We start from the raw sequence: 17,448 nt of genomic DNA on the forward strand, positions 1-17,448 counted from the left end.
TCCCTGAATATGCTTTTGAATGTGCATCTGAATGTTACTCTTGATTAACCATTTCAAACTCAGAACATATTTGGATCATTTCTTGTCAAGTGATGTAATCTGGATGTGGCTACCAGCTTGATTATCATCGATTTTGTTGAAATTTGTACAGAATGTAACTAGGACTCACTTAAATTTCAGCTGTTAATAATTTGGAGTTGGTACTAGTGCCGCTTCCACAAAGGCCACCTTCTGTGGAATTGGAAACGTTAAAAAAAATCCGTATGTTTGGGAAGCCATTGTGCATGATGTACAGGGTGCGGCAGCGTTCATAGCGTAATTTGACTTGCGTAGTACAATGACGTACTGCAGGAATGCGTGACAGCTCGTGTCCCATTCGTGTACTAATGAGCTGCCATTTCGATTGTGACAGTGATATGGTGTGGTGGAGAGCACAGCATTGTGCCTTTGCTGTTGGAAGTTATTTAAAGAATAACGACTCTGTTATTGCTACCCAGCATCTATTTCGGCAACATTTCAACTTGGGACGTCATGGGAAAGTTGCACTGCTGCACTATTGCATAGCCCAAAAAGATCTGCTCGTCGTCATGCGCAAACTACGCATATGTCCGATCGCTTATTCAGGAGAATATTGCACGCAGATCTCCATTTTCACCCATATAAGCTGCAGACTGTTCGAGAAATTAGGCCTCATGATTGGGTTTCATGCGAACCATTTTGCTTAGCCATGCGTGATCTCCTTCGTCAAAATCCACAAATGTTGCACACAACCCTGATGTCAATGAAGATCATTGAGTTATGTGGTTCAGTGAATAAACATAATATGCGTTATTGGAGTGACGTAAACCCGCATGAACTGCACATCAAGCCTTTGCACAGTTCTCGTATCACAGTGTGCTTCCTTTTGGATTATTGGCCCTTACTTCTTTGAGGACGACAGCGGTGCAGCTGTAACTGTCACCAGTGAACACTACCTAAAGATGCTGCAAGACTTCATTCTTCCCCAATTAGGTATGGTCGATGTGGAACAATTGTGGTTTCAACATGACGGAGCAACCTTGCATACAGCCAGAATTTGCATGGATTTCTTGCGACAGACATTTCCCGGTAGAGCAATTTTCTGTTTTGGTGACATTTCCTGGCCGCCTCGCTCACCTGACCTTTCATGTGCAGACTTTTTCCTTTGGGGTTACCTGAAGCAAGAAGTGTTCCGAACATGTTGTGCCGCCATTCCATTCCTGAGTTGAAGGATCACATCAGAACTGCCATTGACAATGTCCCAGGGAATATGTTACGCCGAGTTATGGAAAGCTTCCAACGCAGCCTAGATGTATGTGTTGTCCAGAGGGGGCATCATTTGACAGGAGTCATATCCAAAAAGTAGTCCATGCAATGGACAATGCCTTACACATTAGTAAATGGCATACCTTTAATGATTAATTGACATAAGAGGTAATAAATAAATTACGGGTACTCCCCGATGGTGTGTTTTTAATATCCTACTATGAATGCTGCCGCACCCTGTAATTGAGATAGGCTATTGTAACCTGCCATCCTAACACAGATTTCCGTGCAGAATGCAGAAATAAATCAAATGAAGTCCCCAAAGGAAAGCCCATGTCATGATCTCTCTTCAAACTTGATGAAAAATTTTTTATACCACAATTTCTCCCTAATTTAATAAGTAATACATAGCGCGTTAAATATACTGAGAATAATGATACTTGGTTGTGCATTGTCTATCCCTGACAGAAAATTAACGAATTGTGAACTTTTTCATGAATGTATTCACAATGTTATTAGCACCTAAAGTTAGCAAAAATATCCAGTTTTGCCCATCTTTAACACTATGTACCTTGCAACAGACAATTTTAATTTTAAAATTGTTGACATCATTAAACGAGAGCATTTTAATATATCAGAAACACTCATTTTCATTTTGATGTCATTTCAGTTAGCATGCAAAAACTTTGCTTCTGTAGTAGGCTAGCTGTTCCACTATCAATCACATTAACCTCTGGTGCACTGGGCACATGGAGTGTGAACCTGCTGCACCTGGGCACACACCACTTTAGATGTAATTTCAAGAATTAAAAAAAAATCATCTTCAAGTCCATTTCTGTTTCAATAAGTAACACACACTTACTTCTTTCAAATTACTGAGTAACAAGTGCTTTTGCTTCTCACGATTGTCTTCATCTTCTGGAATGTAAAACAGTCTTTTTGTCAAGCTGAATTCTACTCCATTCTTGATCTTCAAAAAATTCCATAACTTTTTGTCTTATGTTTTATGGAGCCTTCTTTCCACACTTGCTTATAGAACACGTCAATATAGTAGTAGTTTTGTCAGATTCAGCTTCCTTACTGCTTTTGACAGAATTTCTGATGATAATTCTTCCACAGTGTTTTTAATGAATTATCTCTGAGACATTAAAGTAAAAAATGTGAATTTCTTCTTAATTGTATGATAGATTCAACTTTTCCTTCTCTCTCTTTTTTTTTTATTAGTCACTTGTTTAAGACACTGCTTACATCAGAGTTCCACCAATTCACTATGATCAAATCCACCACCTGCTTCAGTCTTCAGGCTGATCTATCTTTCACTTTGTGTACCCTTTTTCACCCTTGGAACTAATCTGATAAAATTTCAGAGGTGATATTCAACAGCTAATGAGCTTGTATACTTATCTTCAGAAATCAAACAATGGAAAATCCAGGATGGAATGTAACAATATGAGAGAAGGAAAGTTGCTACTCACCATACAGTGGACATGCTGAGCCACGATAGGCACAATAAACAGATTCACACAAACATAGCTTTTGGCCATTAAGGCCTTTGTCAGCAGTAGACACACACACACACACACACACACACACACACACACACACACACACGCAAGTGCAATTAGCACACACATCTGGAGTCTCAGAGAGCTTGGCAGTGTAGTGTCAGCTACATTCCTCAAGAGGAATGGGATGAGTTAAACATCTGAATTGAAACCACTATAGAATGGAAACAGTACGTTTATGGACATGGGTTCCTATTCAAAGTATTATGCACTTATTCCCCTCTCTCTACAAGTTCTAGAAGTTTGCAATGGGAATTCTACTATAGAATCTGAATCGTCTGAAACTTTGCGATCATAGCTGTCACAGATTACAACTAGCAAAATACTGTCATTGAAGCTACTATCCTCTCATATCCAGCAGATGGAGAGGTCTCTCTCATACCTCATACACCAATGATACCAACCAATCTATCTGTTTATTATAAGCGACTTCAATTTCCAGTCATGATTTTGTTTGCATTAATAATATATCAGGTTCAAGGTTAGAGTGAGGGGTAAGGGGAAAGAGAGAATGACGGCAGGAAATACACACAAAAAGAAGGAAGGATGAGGTGATCAGAAAAAGGGTGGAAGAAGTGGTGCACAGAGAAAGGGCAGAAGAGGAGATGGACAAAGAAGTAGTAGGAGTTGGGCAGAGAGAAACGGGGCGGAGAGGGTGGGTGGGGGGGGGGGGGGTGGAGGGGGGGGTTAAAGGATGTATATTGAATTCACTCACATATTTAGCAATTACAAAGCATTGCTGGTTCGCTAGTGGCATACAAAATTATTAGCATTTTCCCCTCGTATCACAAACTAATTGCTGATGTGACAAGTTTAAGAAACTACAATGCATGGCAGTAACCTGTCTTACAACCTGGAGTTCACCGTTTTCCATAATTAAACACAACAGTGAATCTAAAAGGCAACAATGCTTCAAGTAGATTTTGTAAAAAGTCAGGGGAGACGGAAGCAGAAATTTCAATGAGCACTAAAACAACAAAAAGTATTTAAATGTACTGATAAAGCCTCAAAATGAATTTGGTTTGATTTGAATGCGAAATGGAGTGACACTGCAATAAAAATTAGTGTGCCTGATAGGCATAGGTTCACTCTTTCCAGTTGCGTTACCAATTATAACATTAGAGGCATCAATTTTAAGATATACAGTGTTAAAGATGGGCAAAATTGGATATTTTTGCTAAGTTTCAGCCATATTGGTCTATTTCTTTGTATTTAGCATTCGTGTGAATCAAGGAAGTCGAGTGATTGTTTAAAAATGGATGAAAAAGAATTTCATGTAGTGATTAAACATTATTTTATGAAACGCAAAACGCTTCAAAAGACTAAAGAGAATCTTGATAAACATTGTGGTGACTCTGCACCTTCGATTAGAACAATTTGTAAGTGGTTTCAAAATTTTCAGAGTAGCTATATGGGCACAAGTGACGTTAAATGTTCTGGACGCCCTGTGTAGGTTACAACTCCAGAAATCATTGATAAAATCCATGATATCGTGATGGATGACAGAAGAGTTAAGGTGCATGAGACTGCTAGTGCTGTGGGTATCTCGAATGAATGGGTACATAATATTTTGCGTAAACATTTGGACATGAGAAAGCTATCCACGAGATGGGTTCCACGACTGCTCACGCTTGACCAAAAACGGAATCATGTGAGGTGTCGCAAGGATGGTTTACAGCTGTTCAGGAAGAATCCCCAGGATTTTAAGCGTCATTTTGTCACTGTGGATGAAACATGGATACATTACTATACTCCTGAGACCAAACAACAATCTAAACAATGGGTTACCAAGGGAGAATCTGCACCAGAACAGGCGAAGACCATTCCTTTGGCCGGCGAGTGCCTTTGGGATTCGCAAGGGATAATCCTCATCGACTATCTGGAAAAGCGTAAAACTATTACAGGTGCATATTATTCATCATTGCTGGACTGTTTGAAAACTGAGCTGCAAGAAAAATGACAGTGATTAGACTGCAAAAAAGTCCTTTTCCATTGCGACAATGCACCAGCACACACCTCAGCAGTTGTGGTCGCAAAATTAATGGAAATAGGATTCCAACTCATTTCACATCCCCCCCCCCCCCCCCCTATTCTCCAGACTTGGCTCCCTTGGACTACTACTTGTTCCCCAATTTGAAGAAATGGCTGGCAGGACAAAGATTTTATTCAAACGAGGAGGTGACTGCAGCAACTAATAGCTATTTTGCAGACTTGGACAATTCCTATTATTGCTGGACTCCTATCTTTGCTGATAAGACATGCCATTTTGTCAAACAACAAGGAATCAAATGGAAGTTCACAGGGCCACAAACTGCTTGGTGGAGAGAATGGTGGAGTGGACGGATAGCTCAATTAAACGATGCCTCCATAAGATGGTGTTGGTGGTTAGTGTTTAAAGTCCCGTCGACAACGAGGTCATTAGAGACGGAGCGCAAGCTCGGGTTAGGGAAGGATTGGGAAGGAAATCGGCCGTGCCCTTTCAAAGGAACCATCCCGGCATTTGCCTGAAACGATTTAGGGAAATCACGGAAAACCTAAATCAGGATGGCTGGAGACGGGATTGAACCGTCATCCTCCCGAATGCAAGTCCAGTGTGCTAACCACTGCGCCACCTCGCTCGGTGCCTCCATAAGACACTGGGCTGCTATAGCATGGACTACACTTGTGAATATATAAATCTTCCTAAAATTCAAAAGCTATCACACAAACTGAGGACAAAGTGGTTACCCCAGCTTACTATCTCATGGGAAGAAGACATCACCCAAACCACAGATGTTGAGCCACCAGAAACAACTGACTTGGTAAGGCAATTTAAGCTGCTGCAGATATCCAATGACTTTTGGATGTGGTAGAGCAATCAGTATTGCTCCTTCAGTTAATCAACTTAAGAATATTGGTAAACCACTGAAGGTCTGAATTGGAGAAGAGACCAAGAGTGATAGAAGTACGAACAGATTGAGACAGACTACTTTGAACAGTCGTCCTTGCTACCCCAGACGAAAAAGAGAAGTTAACAGATTAGTACAGCTGATTGCCCTTTAGAAGTTAACCAGAGTGAGGAGAATATGGAATAACATTGTCAATGTACATTGTTACCCTGAGCACTTAATGTTTGTAGCTACATTTATATAATATTGTTATAGTTACTAACTATAAACACACTCTTAAAGTAATTGGCTCGTATTTCCTTAATTACTCAACATGGAGGTGACACACTGGTAATGACAAATGTGTTTGTACCTTTTGTAGTATCTAATGTGGGAATAATTCTGTAATTAGTTCAACATTTATTGTGGAACAGTGTCATATCAGAATTACATGCAAATTTTCTCACATGTAAGACTGTCCATTAACAGTGGTAAGTCTTTCCTTCCCATTCCCATCTGCAAATGAAGTCTTCCCTCTTACCTGGCTAAGCAGTTGGACTTGGCTCTTCATGTAACCAAAATTCTTTTCTATTGTCAACAGTTAAATATGGGAATTAATGTCAATTTTCATATAGTGACAGATAACAGTCAGGTAACATTGCGACTAAGCTGTGTACACTCTGGTATCTGTCATATACATTTATAGTTTTGCACTGCTGATTTGTTTCCATTTCTCAAACAGGTGTGATAATGAACCTCTCCATCATCTGTACCTCTACATCTGAACTCTGTCATATCAGGTTTCCCGAGTATTTTTTTTGTTATATGTGTGCAATAGTATTTCTCCTGATGCATAATAACTATGTACAATTAAGAAATGTGGTCTTCCTCTTTATCATAACTGTTATTCCATTGTTATGCATGTGGTGATACACAATCCAAAGACAGTTGAACGACAATTTTTGTGTAAAATGTTTTCTGTCACACAAGCTTTTCCCTAGTTTCCAAGATCTGGTGGCTGAAGGGTTTGATGTCAGTTTGGGAATAATACTGATGGACACATATTCATGTTTTATTCTTTCTATTGCATTGCAGAAATACACAAGTAACATCAGATAGGGTCATACTCAACTTTATTTACACTAAAAACTATGTTTGTAACAAAGGAAAATAATAATAAAAAAAATAATAAAAAAAAATGGAACAGCTTAGAAATGTATTTACAAAAAGAGTAAACATCTACAGCAGTTTTACAAAGTTCTGCCCAACATTTTTAAGATCTACCTAAATTTATAAGAATAGGAACTGTAAATGTAAATAACACACATGAAAATCCCTGAGAAAAATCTTAGTGTTTGTATCCGCTTCCTTGGCTAAGAGGAAACTACTGTATGAATTTACTTGAGATTTTCCTACCTGTCTCAAGCATTCTTAGTTGCAAAAATTGAATATTCCTGAGCTAAACAATGAACAGAATTTAAATGAGAAAGAACGGTCACTTCTGTTTAGGTAACAATGACATTTAGAATGTTATAACACCACAAGTTCACAAAATATATGTCTGTTTCAGATTTAAAAAGTGATCAGTCTTATTACTGCAATAATTTTGACAAATTGTATAAATACTCTCAGTCTCTCAACATAAATAATTTTCTAGGACCATTAGACAAACATAAAAAACAATTCTACAAAAAAATAAAAACTAACCGTTATAGAATTCATTGAAACATTCGTAAAGGTGATCCTCCTCAAGAACTTCCAGAAGCTGTTCATCAGTCAGCAACAATGCATCATCACAACCCTCCTCCAGTCCTTGGTAGAAAGAATTGAAGACACGCACTTCTTCCATCGCCTTTTCGAGAGCTCGCAACTGATTCATGCTTTCGGATTCAACTGCCGCCAGCCGATTATCACACTTATAGCGCAATTCCACTACATTCTGTGGGCACAAAGTGGTAGAGTATGCATCCAATTAAGTTCCCCTAATTCATTATGCACAGCTAATACAATGATGAAAATAACATTTCTTAGATGAGGCACACTATATCAATTCGTAATAAGTGGACATTTGCGAGAGCCAAGATGAGAAATTTATGTCATTATGCATTAAAAGTTTTAGACAGTGACGATGAAAAATTTACAGAGAAATGTACATGGCTGTAAAATACCTGTAACATATTTCAAATATTACTAAACACAGTAGATTCCTTGAAAGAGTCTCCATCATTATGAATTTTTACTAGGAATGCCATCTAGTTCCATAATGTATATCCATTCATAACAACACTTTGGCTACTGATCTACTGATGTTAATTACAAGTCTGGTCGCAGTAACCAAGATGTCATAATAAATGATAACTAAATTGTCTAGGTGGCATTATTTGGAAAAAAAAGGACAGACACACATGAATTCGAAGTATTAGAACGTCAAATATACAAACTGGCAGAAAAAAAATCGCCCACTCACAACAAAGACAAACCATCAACAAAATTTTTGCAACACAAACGACAAGGGCTCTGCTCTTAGGCAAGTAAGGGAAGGAATAAAAATTAGAGAGCAAAGAGCGGGCGAGGCGGGGGGGAGGGAACCCATTTAAGCTCCAGATGGATCATGCTCATAATTTGACTGTAGAAGAGGTTATGTATGAATGAATACTTGCTTGGATGCCTGACACATTTATAGGTTCCAATGGTCATAGACTTTGTTGAAAAACAAAGTGATATAAATTGATTCAAAAATATGTGCATTGTGATACTGGTTATTTAGTAAATATTTTGAGTATGGTGACATCATTTAATACATCTCTTTGGAAGTTTCTCGAGCTGTTGTTGTTGTGATCTTCAGCCCAGAGGCTGGTTTGATGTCGCTTTCCATGCTAGTACTCTCAACCTGAGTGTAGTTTCAGCTCTCTGAGACTGCAGACGTGTGTGCAACTGTGTGTGTGTGTGTGTGTGTGTGTGTGTGTGCTGTTGACAAAGGCCTTAATAGCTGAAAGCTATGATTGTGTGAATCTTTTTATTGTGCCTATCGTGACTCAGCATCTCCGCTATTTGGTGAGTAGCAACTTTCCTTCTCTCGTATTGCTACTACTTTAAGTGTCTCATTTCCTAACCTAATTCCCTCAGCATCACCTGATTTAATTCGACTACATTCCATTATCCTCATTTTGCTTTTGTTAATGTTAATCTTGTATCCTCCTTTCAAGATGCTGTCCATTCCTTTCAACAGGTCCTTCACTGTCTCTGACAGTATTACAATGTCATCGGCAAACCTCAAAGATTTTATTTCTTCTCCATGGATTTTAATTCCTATTCCAAATTTTTCTTTTGGTTCCTTTACTGCTTGCTCAATACACAGATTAAATAACACTGGGGAAAGGCTACAACACTGTCTCACTCCCTTCCCAACCACTGCCTCCTTTTTGTGCCCCTCGACTCTTGTATAACTGCCATCTGATTTCTGAACAGATTGTAAATAGCCTTTCGCTCCCTGTATTTGACCACTGCCAGCTTCAGAATTTGAAAGAGAGTATTCCAGTCAACATTCTCAAAAGCTTTCTCTAAGTCTACAAATACTAGAAACGTATATTTGCCCATCCTTAATGTATATTCTAAGATAAAGTCGTAGGGTCAGTATTGCCTCATGTGTTCCAACATTTCTACGGAATCCAAACTGATCTTCCCTGAGGTCAGTTTCTACCAGTTTTTCTATTTGTTTGTAAAGAATTCGTGTTAGTATTTTGTAGCCGTGACTTATTAAACTGATAGCTCGGTAATTTTCACATCTGTCAACACCTGCTTTCTTTGGGATTGGAATTATTATATTCTTCTTGAAGTCTGAGGGTATTTCACCTGTCTCCAACACCTTGCTCACCAGATGGTAGGGTTTTGTCAGGGCTGGCCCTCCCAAGGCTATCAGTAGTTCTAATGGAATGTTCTCTACTCACAGGGCCTTGTTTCGATTTAGGCCTTTCAGTGATCTGTCAAATTCTTCACGCAGTATCATATCTCCCATCTCTTCTTCATTTACGTCATTTTCCATTTCCATAATATTGTCCTCAAGTACTTCGCTCTTGTATGGACCATCTATATACTGCTCCCACCTTTCTGCTTTCTCTTCTTTGATTAGAACTGGTTTTTCATCTGAGCTCTTGATATTCATACAGGCGGATCTCTTTTCTGCAAAGGTCTCTCTAATTTTCATATAGGCAGTATCTATCTTATCCCTAGTGATATATGCCTCTACATACTTACCTTTGTCCTCTAGCCATTCCTGCTTAGCCATTTTGCACTTCCTGTGATCTCATTTTTCAGACATTTGTATTCCTTTTTGCCTGCTTTATTTACTGCATTTTTATATTTTCTCCATTCATCAATTAAATTCAATATCTCTTCTGTTACCCAAGGATTTCTACTAGCGCTTGTCTTTTTACCTAGTTGCTCCTCTGTTGCCTTCAGTATTTCATCTCTCAAAGCTACCCATTTTCTGTTTTCTTTTCCCCTGTTCTTGTCAATTGATCCCTAATGCTCTCTCTGAAACTCTCTACAACCTCTAGTTCTTTCAGTTTATCCAGGTTCCATCTCTCTAAATCCCCATCTTTCTGCAGTTTCTTCAGTTTTAATCTGCAGTTAATAACCAATAGATTATGGTCAGAGTCCACATCTGCCCCTGGAAATGTCTTACAATTTAAAACCTGGGTCCTAAATCTCTGTCTTACCATTATATAATGTATCTGAAATCTTCCAGTGTCTCCAGGCCTCCTTCACATATACAACCTTCTTCCACGATTCTTAAATCAGGTTTTAGCTATGCTTAAGTTATGCCCTATGCAGAATTCTACCAGACGGCTTCCCCTTTCATTCCTTACCCCCATTCCATATTCACCTACTACTTTTCCTTCTCTTCCTTTTCCTACTATCAAATTCCACTCCCCCATAACTATTAAATTTTTTGTCTCCCTTCACTGTCTGAATAATTTCTTTTATTTCATCATACATTTCTTCAGTTCCTTCATCATCCGTGCAGCTAATTGGCTTATAAACTTGTACTACAGTGGTGGGTGTGGGCTTCGTGTCTATCTTGGCTACAATAATGTGTTCACTATGCTGTTCGTAGCAGCTTACCCGCACTCCTATTTTCTTTATTCATTATTAAACCTACTCCTGCATTACCCCTATTTGATTTTGTATTTATAACCCTATACTCATCTGACCAGGAGTCTTGTTCCTCCTGTCACTGAACTTCACTAATTCCCACTATATCTAACTTTAACCTATCCATTTCCCTTTTTAAATTTTCTAATCTACCTACCCGATTAAGGGATCTGACATGCCACGCTCCAATCCGTAGAATGCAAGTTTTCGTTCTCCTGATAACGACATCATCCTAAGTAGTCCGCAACCGGAAATCTCGAATTATAACTTGAATATTAAATTGTTTTGAATTCTTCATTTTATCTGGGGTTTGATGATTTGTTTCACTTTCACATTTTTTTTACTTCTTTCAGTGATGTTTGAATGGAGTTTTGAGTCAAGGATAGTGTGCATTAGAAGAAAGTCATACATTCATTTGTTCATGATCAACATGTAAATTCAAGAAGGTCAGAACACTCCAGGCTGCCTGATGGAAAAAGTAGTTATAGTTAAAACTGCTGATTGATAATACATGGTAACATGCCAGAAGTAAAACCACGGAATCTTTAATAACAGTATTTAAATAAGTTATATTAAAACCTTTCTTTCATGTTAAATTCCTCAAACTATATATCTTGTAAAGGGCAATGCTGATTATTGTATATGTATTTTTAAAAATAAAAATAAATCATGTCATAAAATGAGGATCTATGCCTCTGCTGATACATTCTTTGCTGTTAACTCCTATATATATTCTTTATTCTTGTTATATGTGTGTATTCTGAATACCAGGCACTTGCTTTACTATAATAAAATGTTTCTTGTGTGCCACCTCAAACCGTAAATTGTGATAGCTTTAATCAATCGCTTTACTGAATATTTGGGGAACAACAACAGATTATGGAACCAGCTACTCTGTCCACCCAGTAAACATTTGCTTTTTAAAAATAAAAAATCTAAGACCAGCAATCTATTTTAAGCCAGAATTATGGCATTAAATTTATTGCCACTTACAGAAAAACTTACAGGAAAAGAGAACAACAAAACATGCCACTTTGCAATGAAAACCTATGTACAAAATTAAAAACTATAGGAATGTGCCTCAGGTGGCGTAAAGCACAAGTCAAAAGTGTGTAATGCTAGAGCATAAATTATGCTGTTAGTTGACCCAGCAGTTTACATGCACATACAGAATGCAACAACTGCAAAACAAGCCTGGGATGAATTACAACTCATATATGAAGACTCAGGACTTTAGAGGCAAATTGATTGCTGAATATGCTTCTCAACTCGACTGGAGTACTGTACATCATCAGAAGAATATGTATCCAAAATAATTTCCACTTCTAATATGTTAAAAGCTTTGAATTTCAAAGTTAAAGATGAGAGAGTAGGGTGAATTTTATTGGCAGGGTTACCAGCTTACTACTACAGAAGTCCAATGTACCAATAACTGGAGAATGTATTAAAACTAAATAGTTACTGGAAATGTAGGACAACAAGCATTGCCACTATGAATAGTGAAGCAGCTCTTCAAGTGAACAACAGTGATTACAGAAATTTTGTACACAATACTGCCAAGGGACTGAGATGCACGAAACTGTTGCAGCAGAACCAAGGAAAGTAACAAGTCATCAGAAGAGACTTCAAATGACAAGATATCTTTACTCCACCAAGTAAAGCCATAAATAATGACCAGTGCATTGCTTCAGCAACTATGTCTAAACTCATGTCAGAAATGAGTCCATGTAGATCATGTTAACTGCAGAGGTGCTGGTGGTGGTGAATGATGAGAATTTATCCATTCAATGGATTGGTGACACACATATTGATGGAAGCTTTGCAGAAAGATATGGCCAATGACATTACTGATTCTCCATTCTATGAAGGTAAACAGGAGAGATTACCTCTCCAACATTCTGAGTCAAGGGCAAAATGTATCCTTGAATTAAAACATTGTGACTTACGTGACTCACAAGAACAACCAGAGCTGCCAGATATTTCCCAACTCTAATAGAGGACTATTCAAGGAAGATATTTTTGTGTACACTAAGTGACAAAAATCAAGTACTGGAAACTATTAGAAATTTCAAGAAGCTAGTGGAAAAACAAACTGGTAGTAAAATTCATGTTTTGCCCATAGACAATGGGAAGCAGTATGTGAATTGTGGACTAGAAAACTTCTTAAGGACTGAAGGAATAATTCATCAAACAACAGTATCCTATGCATTGGAACAAAGTCAAGCACCAGAAAGATATAACAGAACATCAGTAGGTAGATACTTATTATTTGATGCAGGCTTGTCTAAAGAATGTTTGGGAAAAGCAGTCTCTACATCTGATTACCTCATTAGAAGCATTAACCAGAAAAAAAATCAAACCTCACACATTTAAGAGTATTTGGCAGTAAGGTCTTCGTTCGCTTACTTAAAGCAAGCAGGCATAAATGGGACAAGAAGAACACCGATTGCATGCTGGTAGGACATTGTGAACAGATCAAGGCACATCAGCTATTTCAACACAACTAACAAAAATGAATAAAGGTGAGAAATATGCTGAAACTTCCTTACAGATTAAAATTGTGTGCCAGATCGAGACTTGAACTCGAGACATTTGCCTTTCATGAGCTAGTGCTCTACCGACTGAGCTGCCCAAGCATAACTTAAGACTGTCCTCACAGCTTTAATTCTGCCAGTACTTCATTTCCTATCTTCCAAACTTCATAGAAGTTCTCCCGCAAAACTTTCAGGACTAGCAGTCCTGGAAGAAAGGATACTATGGTGAAATAGCTTAGCCATAGCCTGGGCTATGTTTCCAGAATGACACTTTCACTCTGCAGTGGAATGTGCACTGATATGAAACTTTCTGGCGAATTAAAATTGTGTGTTGGACCGAAACTCAAATTCAGGACCTTTGCTTTTTGTGGGCAAGTGCTCTACCAACTGAGCTACCCAAGCACAACTCAAGACCCATCCTCACAGCTTTACTTACACCAGAGCACTTGCCTGAGCAGAGTGGAAATATCATTGCATTGAGAGATGTGATATTTAAAGAAAATACTATTCAGAAGAATGATGACGTAACAGTACCCAAAAAGTCTCAGGAGCTGGAAGCCCGATATTATGAAAAATGAATCATAAATGGTTGAATCTGAACCCATTACTAATGAGAATAATGACAATGCAAGATGTATTTCAGCTTACTGAAGCAGATTAGAGGATTCAAATTCAACACAAGCAAATAAAAATTTGGCAGTCTCACAGCAAAGTTAAGTGCTCGTAAGATGAACAAGAATTTTTGAAACTGATAAATATGAATGATCACATGACCTATTACTCTACAGACACACATAATTCAGATCTGACATCATTAGAAGATACTTTCCAAAGTAAAGAGCGACAACTGACTTCAGACAATTTAATTCTCAGATATAAGGCCAACAGACAACAAGTAGTTTTTCAAAACTAAAAAGAATCTCAAAACAGACATTTTTAGATACAAAGCACAGCTAATAGTTAAGGGATGTACATAAAAAAGGGTTTAAACTATGAAGAGACTTCTATCCTAATGATCCACTCCAGTTCATTAAGGTATCTGGTTTAGTTATTTTCAGTAACAACCCACAAGAGAAGTAAATGTTCAAAAATAAACTCAAAGAGCAATTTGTAAGAGGATGGTGGGTTGAGTAAGTAAACTGTTTATTATTTCATCTGGGAACTGTCCACATGTTGCCAAGGATGTTTCGAGTATGCTGCTGAAGTTTCACTGGGAATCACTTACACATTCTCTGTACAGTCTCATATTTTTGAAGTCCTGAAGAAAGATGTTTATGGCTGTCAATTTGCTTTGAGCGAAGAAGTGCACATCTGGGTAAAATTGTGGTTCTGTAGGCAATTGCAAACATTTTTCCACGAAGGCACTTACCATCCTGTCTCACAGTGGATAAATGTATTAACAGTTATAGTGGCTACTTCTGAAATAAGAAACAGTTTAATTAAACAATGGAAAATCCAGGATGGAATGTAACAATACCAGAGAAGAAAAGTTGCTACTCACCATATAGTGAAGATGCTCCCGAGTCGCGATAAGCACAACAAAAAGATTCACACAATTAAAGCTTTTGGCCATTAAGGCCTTTGTCAGCAGTACACACACACACACACACACACACACACACACACACACACACACACACACACACAGACGCAACTTTCACACATGTCTGCAGTCTCACATTCTCCGCCAGGGTTTCGATTACCTCTCGTCGTGCCCTGAAATGAGAAATGTCCTCCCCACTATCCTTCCCACCCCTCCTACCGTGGTATTCTGCTGTCCACCGAACCTACACAATATACTCGTCCATCCTTACACAACCCCTGCTCCCAATCCCTTACCTCATGGCTCATACCCCTGTAATAGACCTAGATGCAAGACCTGTCGCATACATCCTCCTACCACCACCTACTCCAGTCATGTGATTTACAAGCTAAGGTGCAACCACTGTGCTGCATTCTATGTAGGCATGACAACCAACAAGCTGTCTGTCCGCATGAACGGCCACCGACAAACTGTGGCCAAAAAACAAGTGGACCATCCTGTTGCTGAACACGCTGCCAAACATGATATCCCTCATCTCGATGATTGCTTCACAGCCTGTGCCATATGGATCCTTCCCACCAACACCAGCTTTTCTGAATTGCGCAACTGCGCAGGTGGGAACTTTCCCTGCAATACATCCTACATTCCCTAACAATCCTGGCCTAAACCTTTATTAGTCACTGTCCTCAACCATCCAGCACTACACAGCCGTCATTTTACCACCACACCCAGTATTTTACTTTCTTTTTATTTTTCTCCTTTCTGCTACTTACCCCCTCCCCCCTCCACATCTTCTCTCCTGCCCTCCGTCTAAACTGCAACACCTCTCTGTCCACCACTCCCACCATACTATCCCTCCCCTCCCTGTCCCAGCCTCCTCCTTACCCCCACCCAGTCGCCACTCCCATCATGCACTGGTGCTGCTGCTTGCAGTGTGGTTTCAGTTCTCTGAGACTGCAGACGTGCGTGCAAGTTGCACATGCGTGATTTGTGTGTGTGTGTGTGTGTGTGTGTGTGTGTGTGTGTGTGTGTCTACTACTGACAAAGGCCTTAATGGCCGAAAGCTTTAATTGTGTGAATCTTTTTGTTATGCCTGTCACGACTCAGTATCTCCGCTATTTGACAGCCCACTGTAATTTAAAAGAGCTAGGAGAAGTGTCAAATTTTGCGGGCATCAAAATAAATAACAAGGAACTATAAATTGGGACTATTATGGGTGGATCAATCTCCTTATACAGAACAAATATTAAATAAATACAGCGTGAAGGATAGCCATTTAGTATCAACACATTTTGACAACACTCAAGTATTCATACGATATGAGCCCAAAGACAGACAAAGAGAGCCACGAGAAATGTACCCTACAGAGAAGCTATAGGCAGTTTGGGAACCAGACTTGACCTCGCATATGCAATTATAGTGTACGTCACTTCAATGAAGATTCAAGTGTGGCTCACTAGCAGGCATTTAAAAGAATCACGAGGTACTTGGAAGATATTATGGACTTGAAGCTGTAGTTTTCTAGGGAGGAGAACCAAAACATCACAGGAGACAGACAGGGCACGAGACAAAGGTTCAGATGGCTCTGAGTACTATGGGACTTAACATCAGAGGTCATCAGTCCCCTAGAACTTAGAACTAATTAAACTTACTAACCTAAGGACATCACAAACATCCATGCCCAAGGCAGGATTCGAACCAGCGACCGTGGCAGTCGCGCGGTTCCAGACTGAAGCGCGGCCGGCACGAGACAAAGGGAACAGGAAGTCAGTCACTGGTTTTCTGGTTGGTTGGTTGGTTGGTTTGGGGGATTAAAGGGACCAGACTGCTACGGTCATCGGTCCCTTTGTCCAAGTACTAAAAAAACACCCACAGAGAATAAAATACGAGTAACAGAATAGAGCACAGACGACACTGAACAAGAGAAACTGAGACAAAGACCAGACAAAACGAACTAAAAGCACACAGAGTGTGACGGTGGTTGGCCGACCAGAGAAATAAAAAAGGAAAAGCCAACCACTTGAAACACATTAAAAAATCAGTTTAAAACCGGAGGCCAAAGGCCAGAATCAACACAAAACAATAAGATAAAAACAGAAACACTCAGATTAAAGAATAAAAACCCCCTGCCCGAATAAAACGTAAAACTAAGTCAGCCATAGCCGAGTCATCTGTGAAAAGGGCAGGGAGCGAGTCAGGCAGTGCGAACGACTGCCTGAGCGCAGCTAAAAACGGACACTCCAATAAAACATGAACCACGGATAAAACGGAGCCGCAGCGACATAGAGGCGCGTCCTCACGGCGCAATAAGTGGCCGTGCGTAAGCCGAGTGTGCCCAATGCGCAGCCGGCAGAGGACAACAGACTCCTTGCGAGAGACCCGCAAGGAGGAGCGCCACACACCGGTAGCCCCCTTGATGGCCCGAAGTTTGTTGCGTGAAGGCAGGCCGCGCCATTCAGTGTCCCAAAGGGCCAGAATTTTGCGGCGCAGGAACGCTCGCA

At 39.4% G+C, this 17,448-nt stretch overlaps 1 protein-coding gene across 2 annotated transcripts in view; it reads right to left on the reverse strand.

The window, feature by feature from the left end:
* LOC124545264 overlaps nucleotides 1-17,448 on the reverse strand; it is a 73,260-nt gene that overhangs the window by 329 nt on the left and 55,483 nt on the right. Inside the window, exon 2 of one of the 2 annotated variants that reach the window (XM_047124143.1) lies at nucleotides 7,424-7,655. In XM_047124143.1, coding sequence (XP_046980099.1) covers nucleotides 7,424-7,655 — 232 coding nt within the window. Of the gene's footprint in view, nucleotides 1-7,423; nucleotides 7,656-17,448 lie in introns of those variants that run through there. The other variant, XM_047124144.1, reaches the window with a different exon arrangement.

This window comes from Schistocerca americana, chromosome 8 (assembly GCF_021461395.2).
Source record: "Schistocerca americana isolate TAMUIC-IGC-003095 chromosome 8, iqSchAmer2.1, whole genome shotgun sequence".
Taxonomy (NCBI): Eukaryota; Metazoa; Arthropoda; class Insecta; order Orthoptera; family Acrididae; genus Schistocerca; species Schistocerca americana.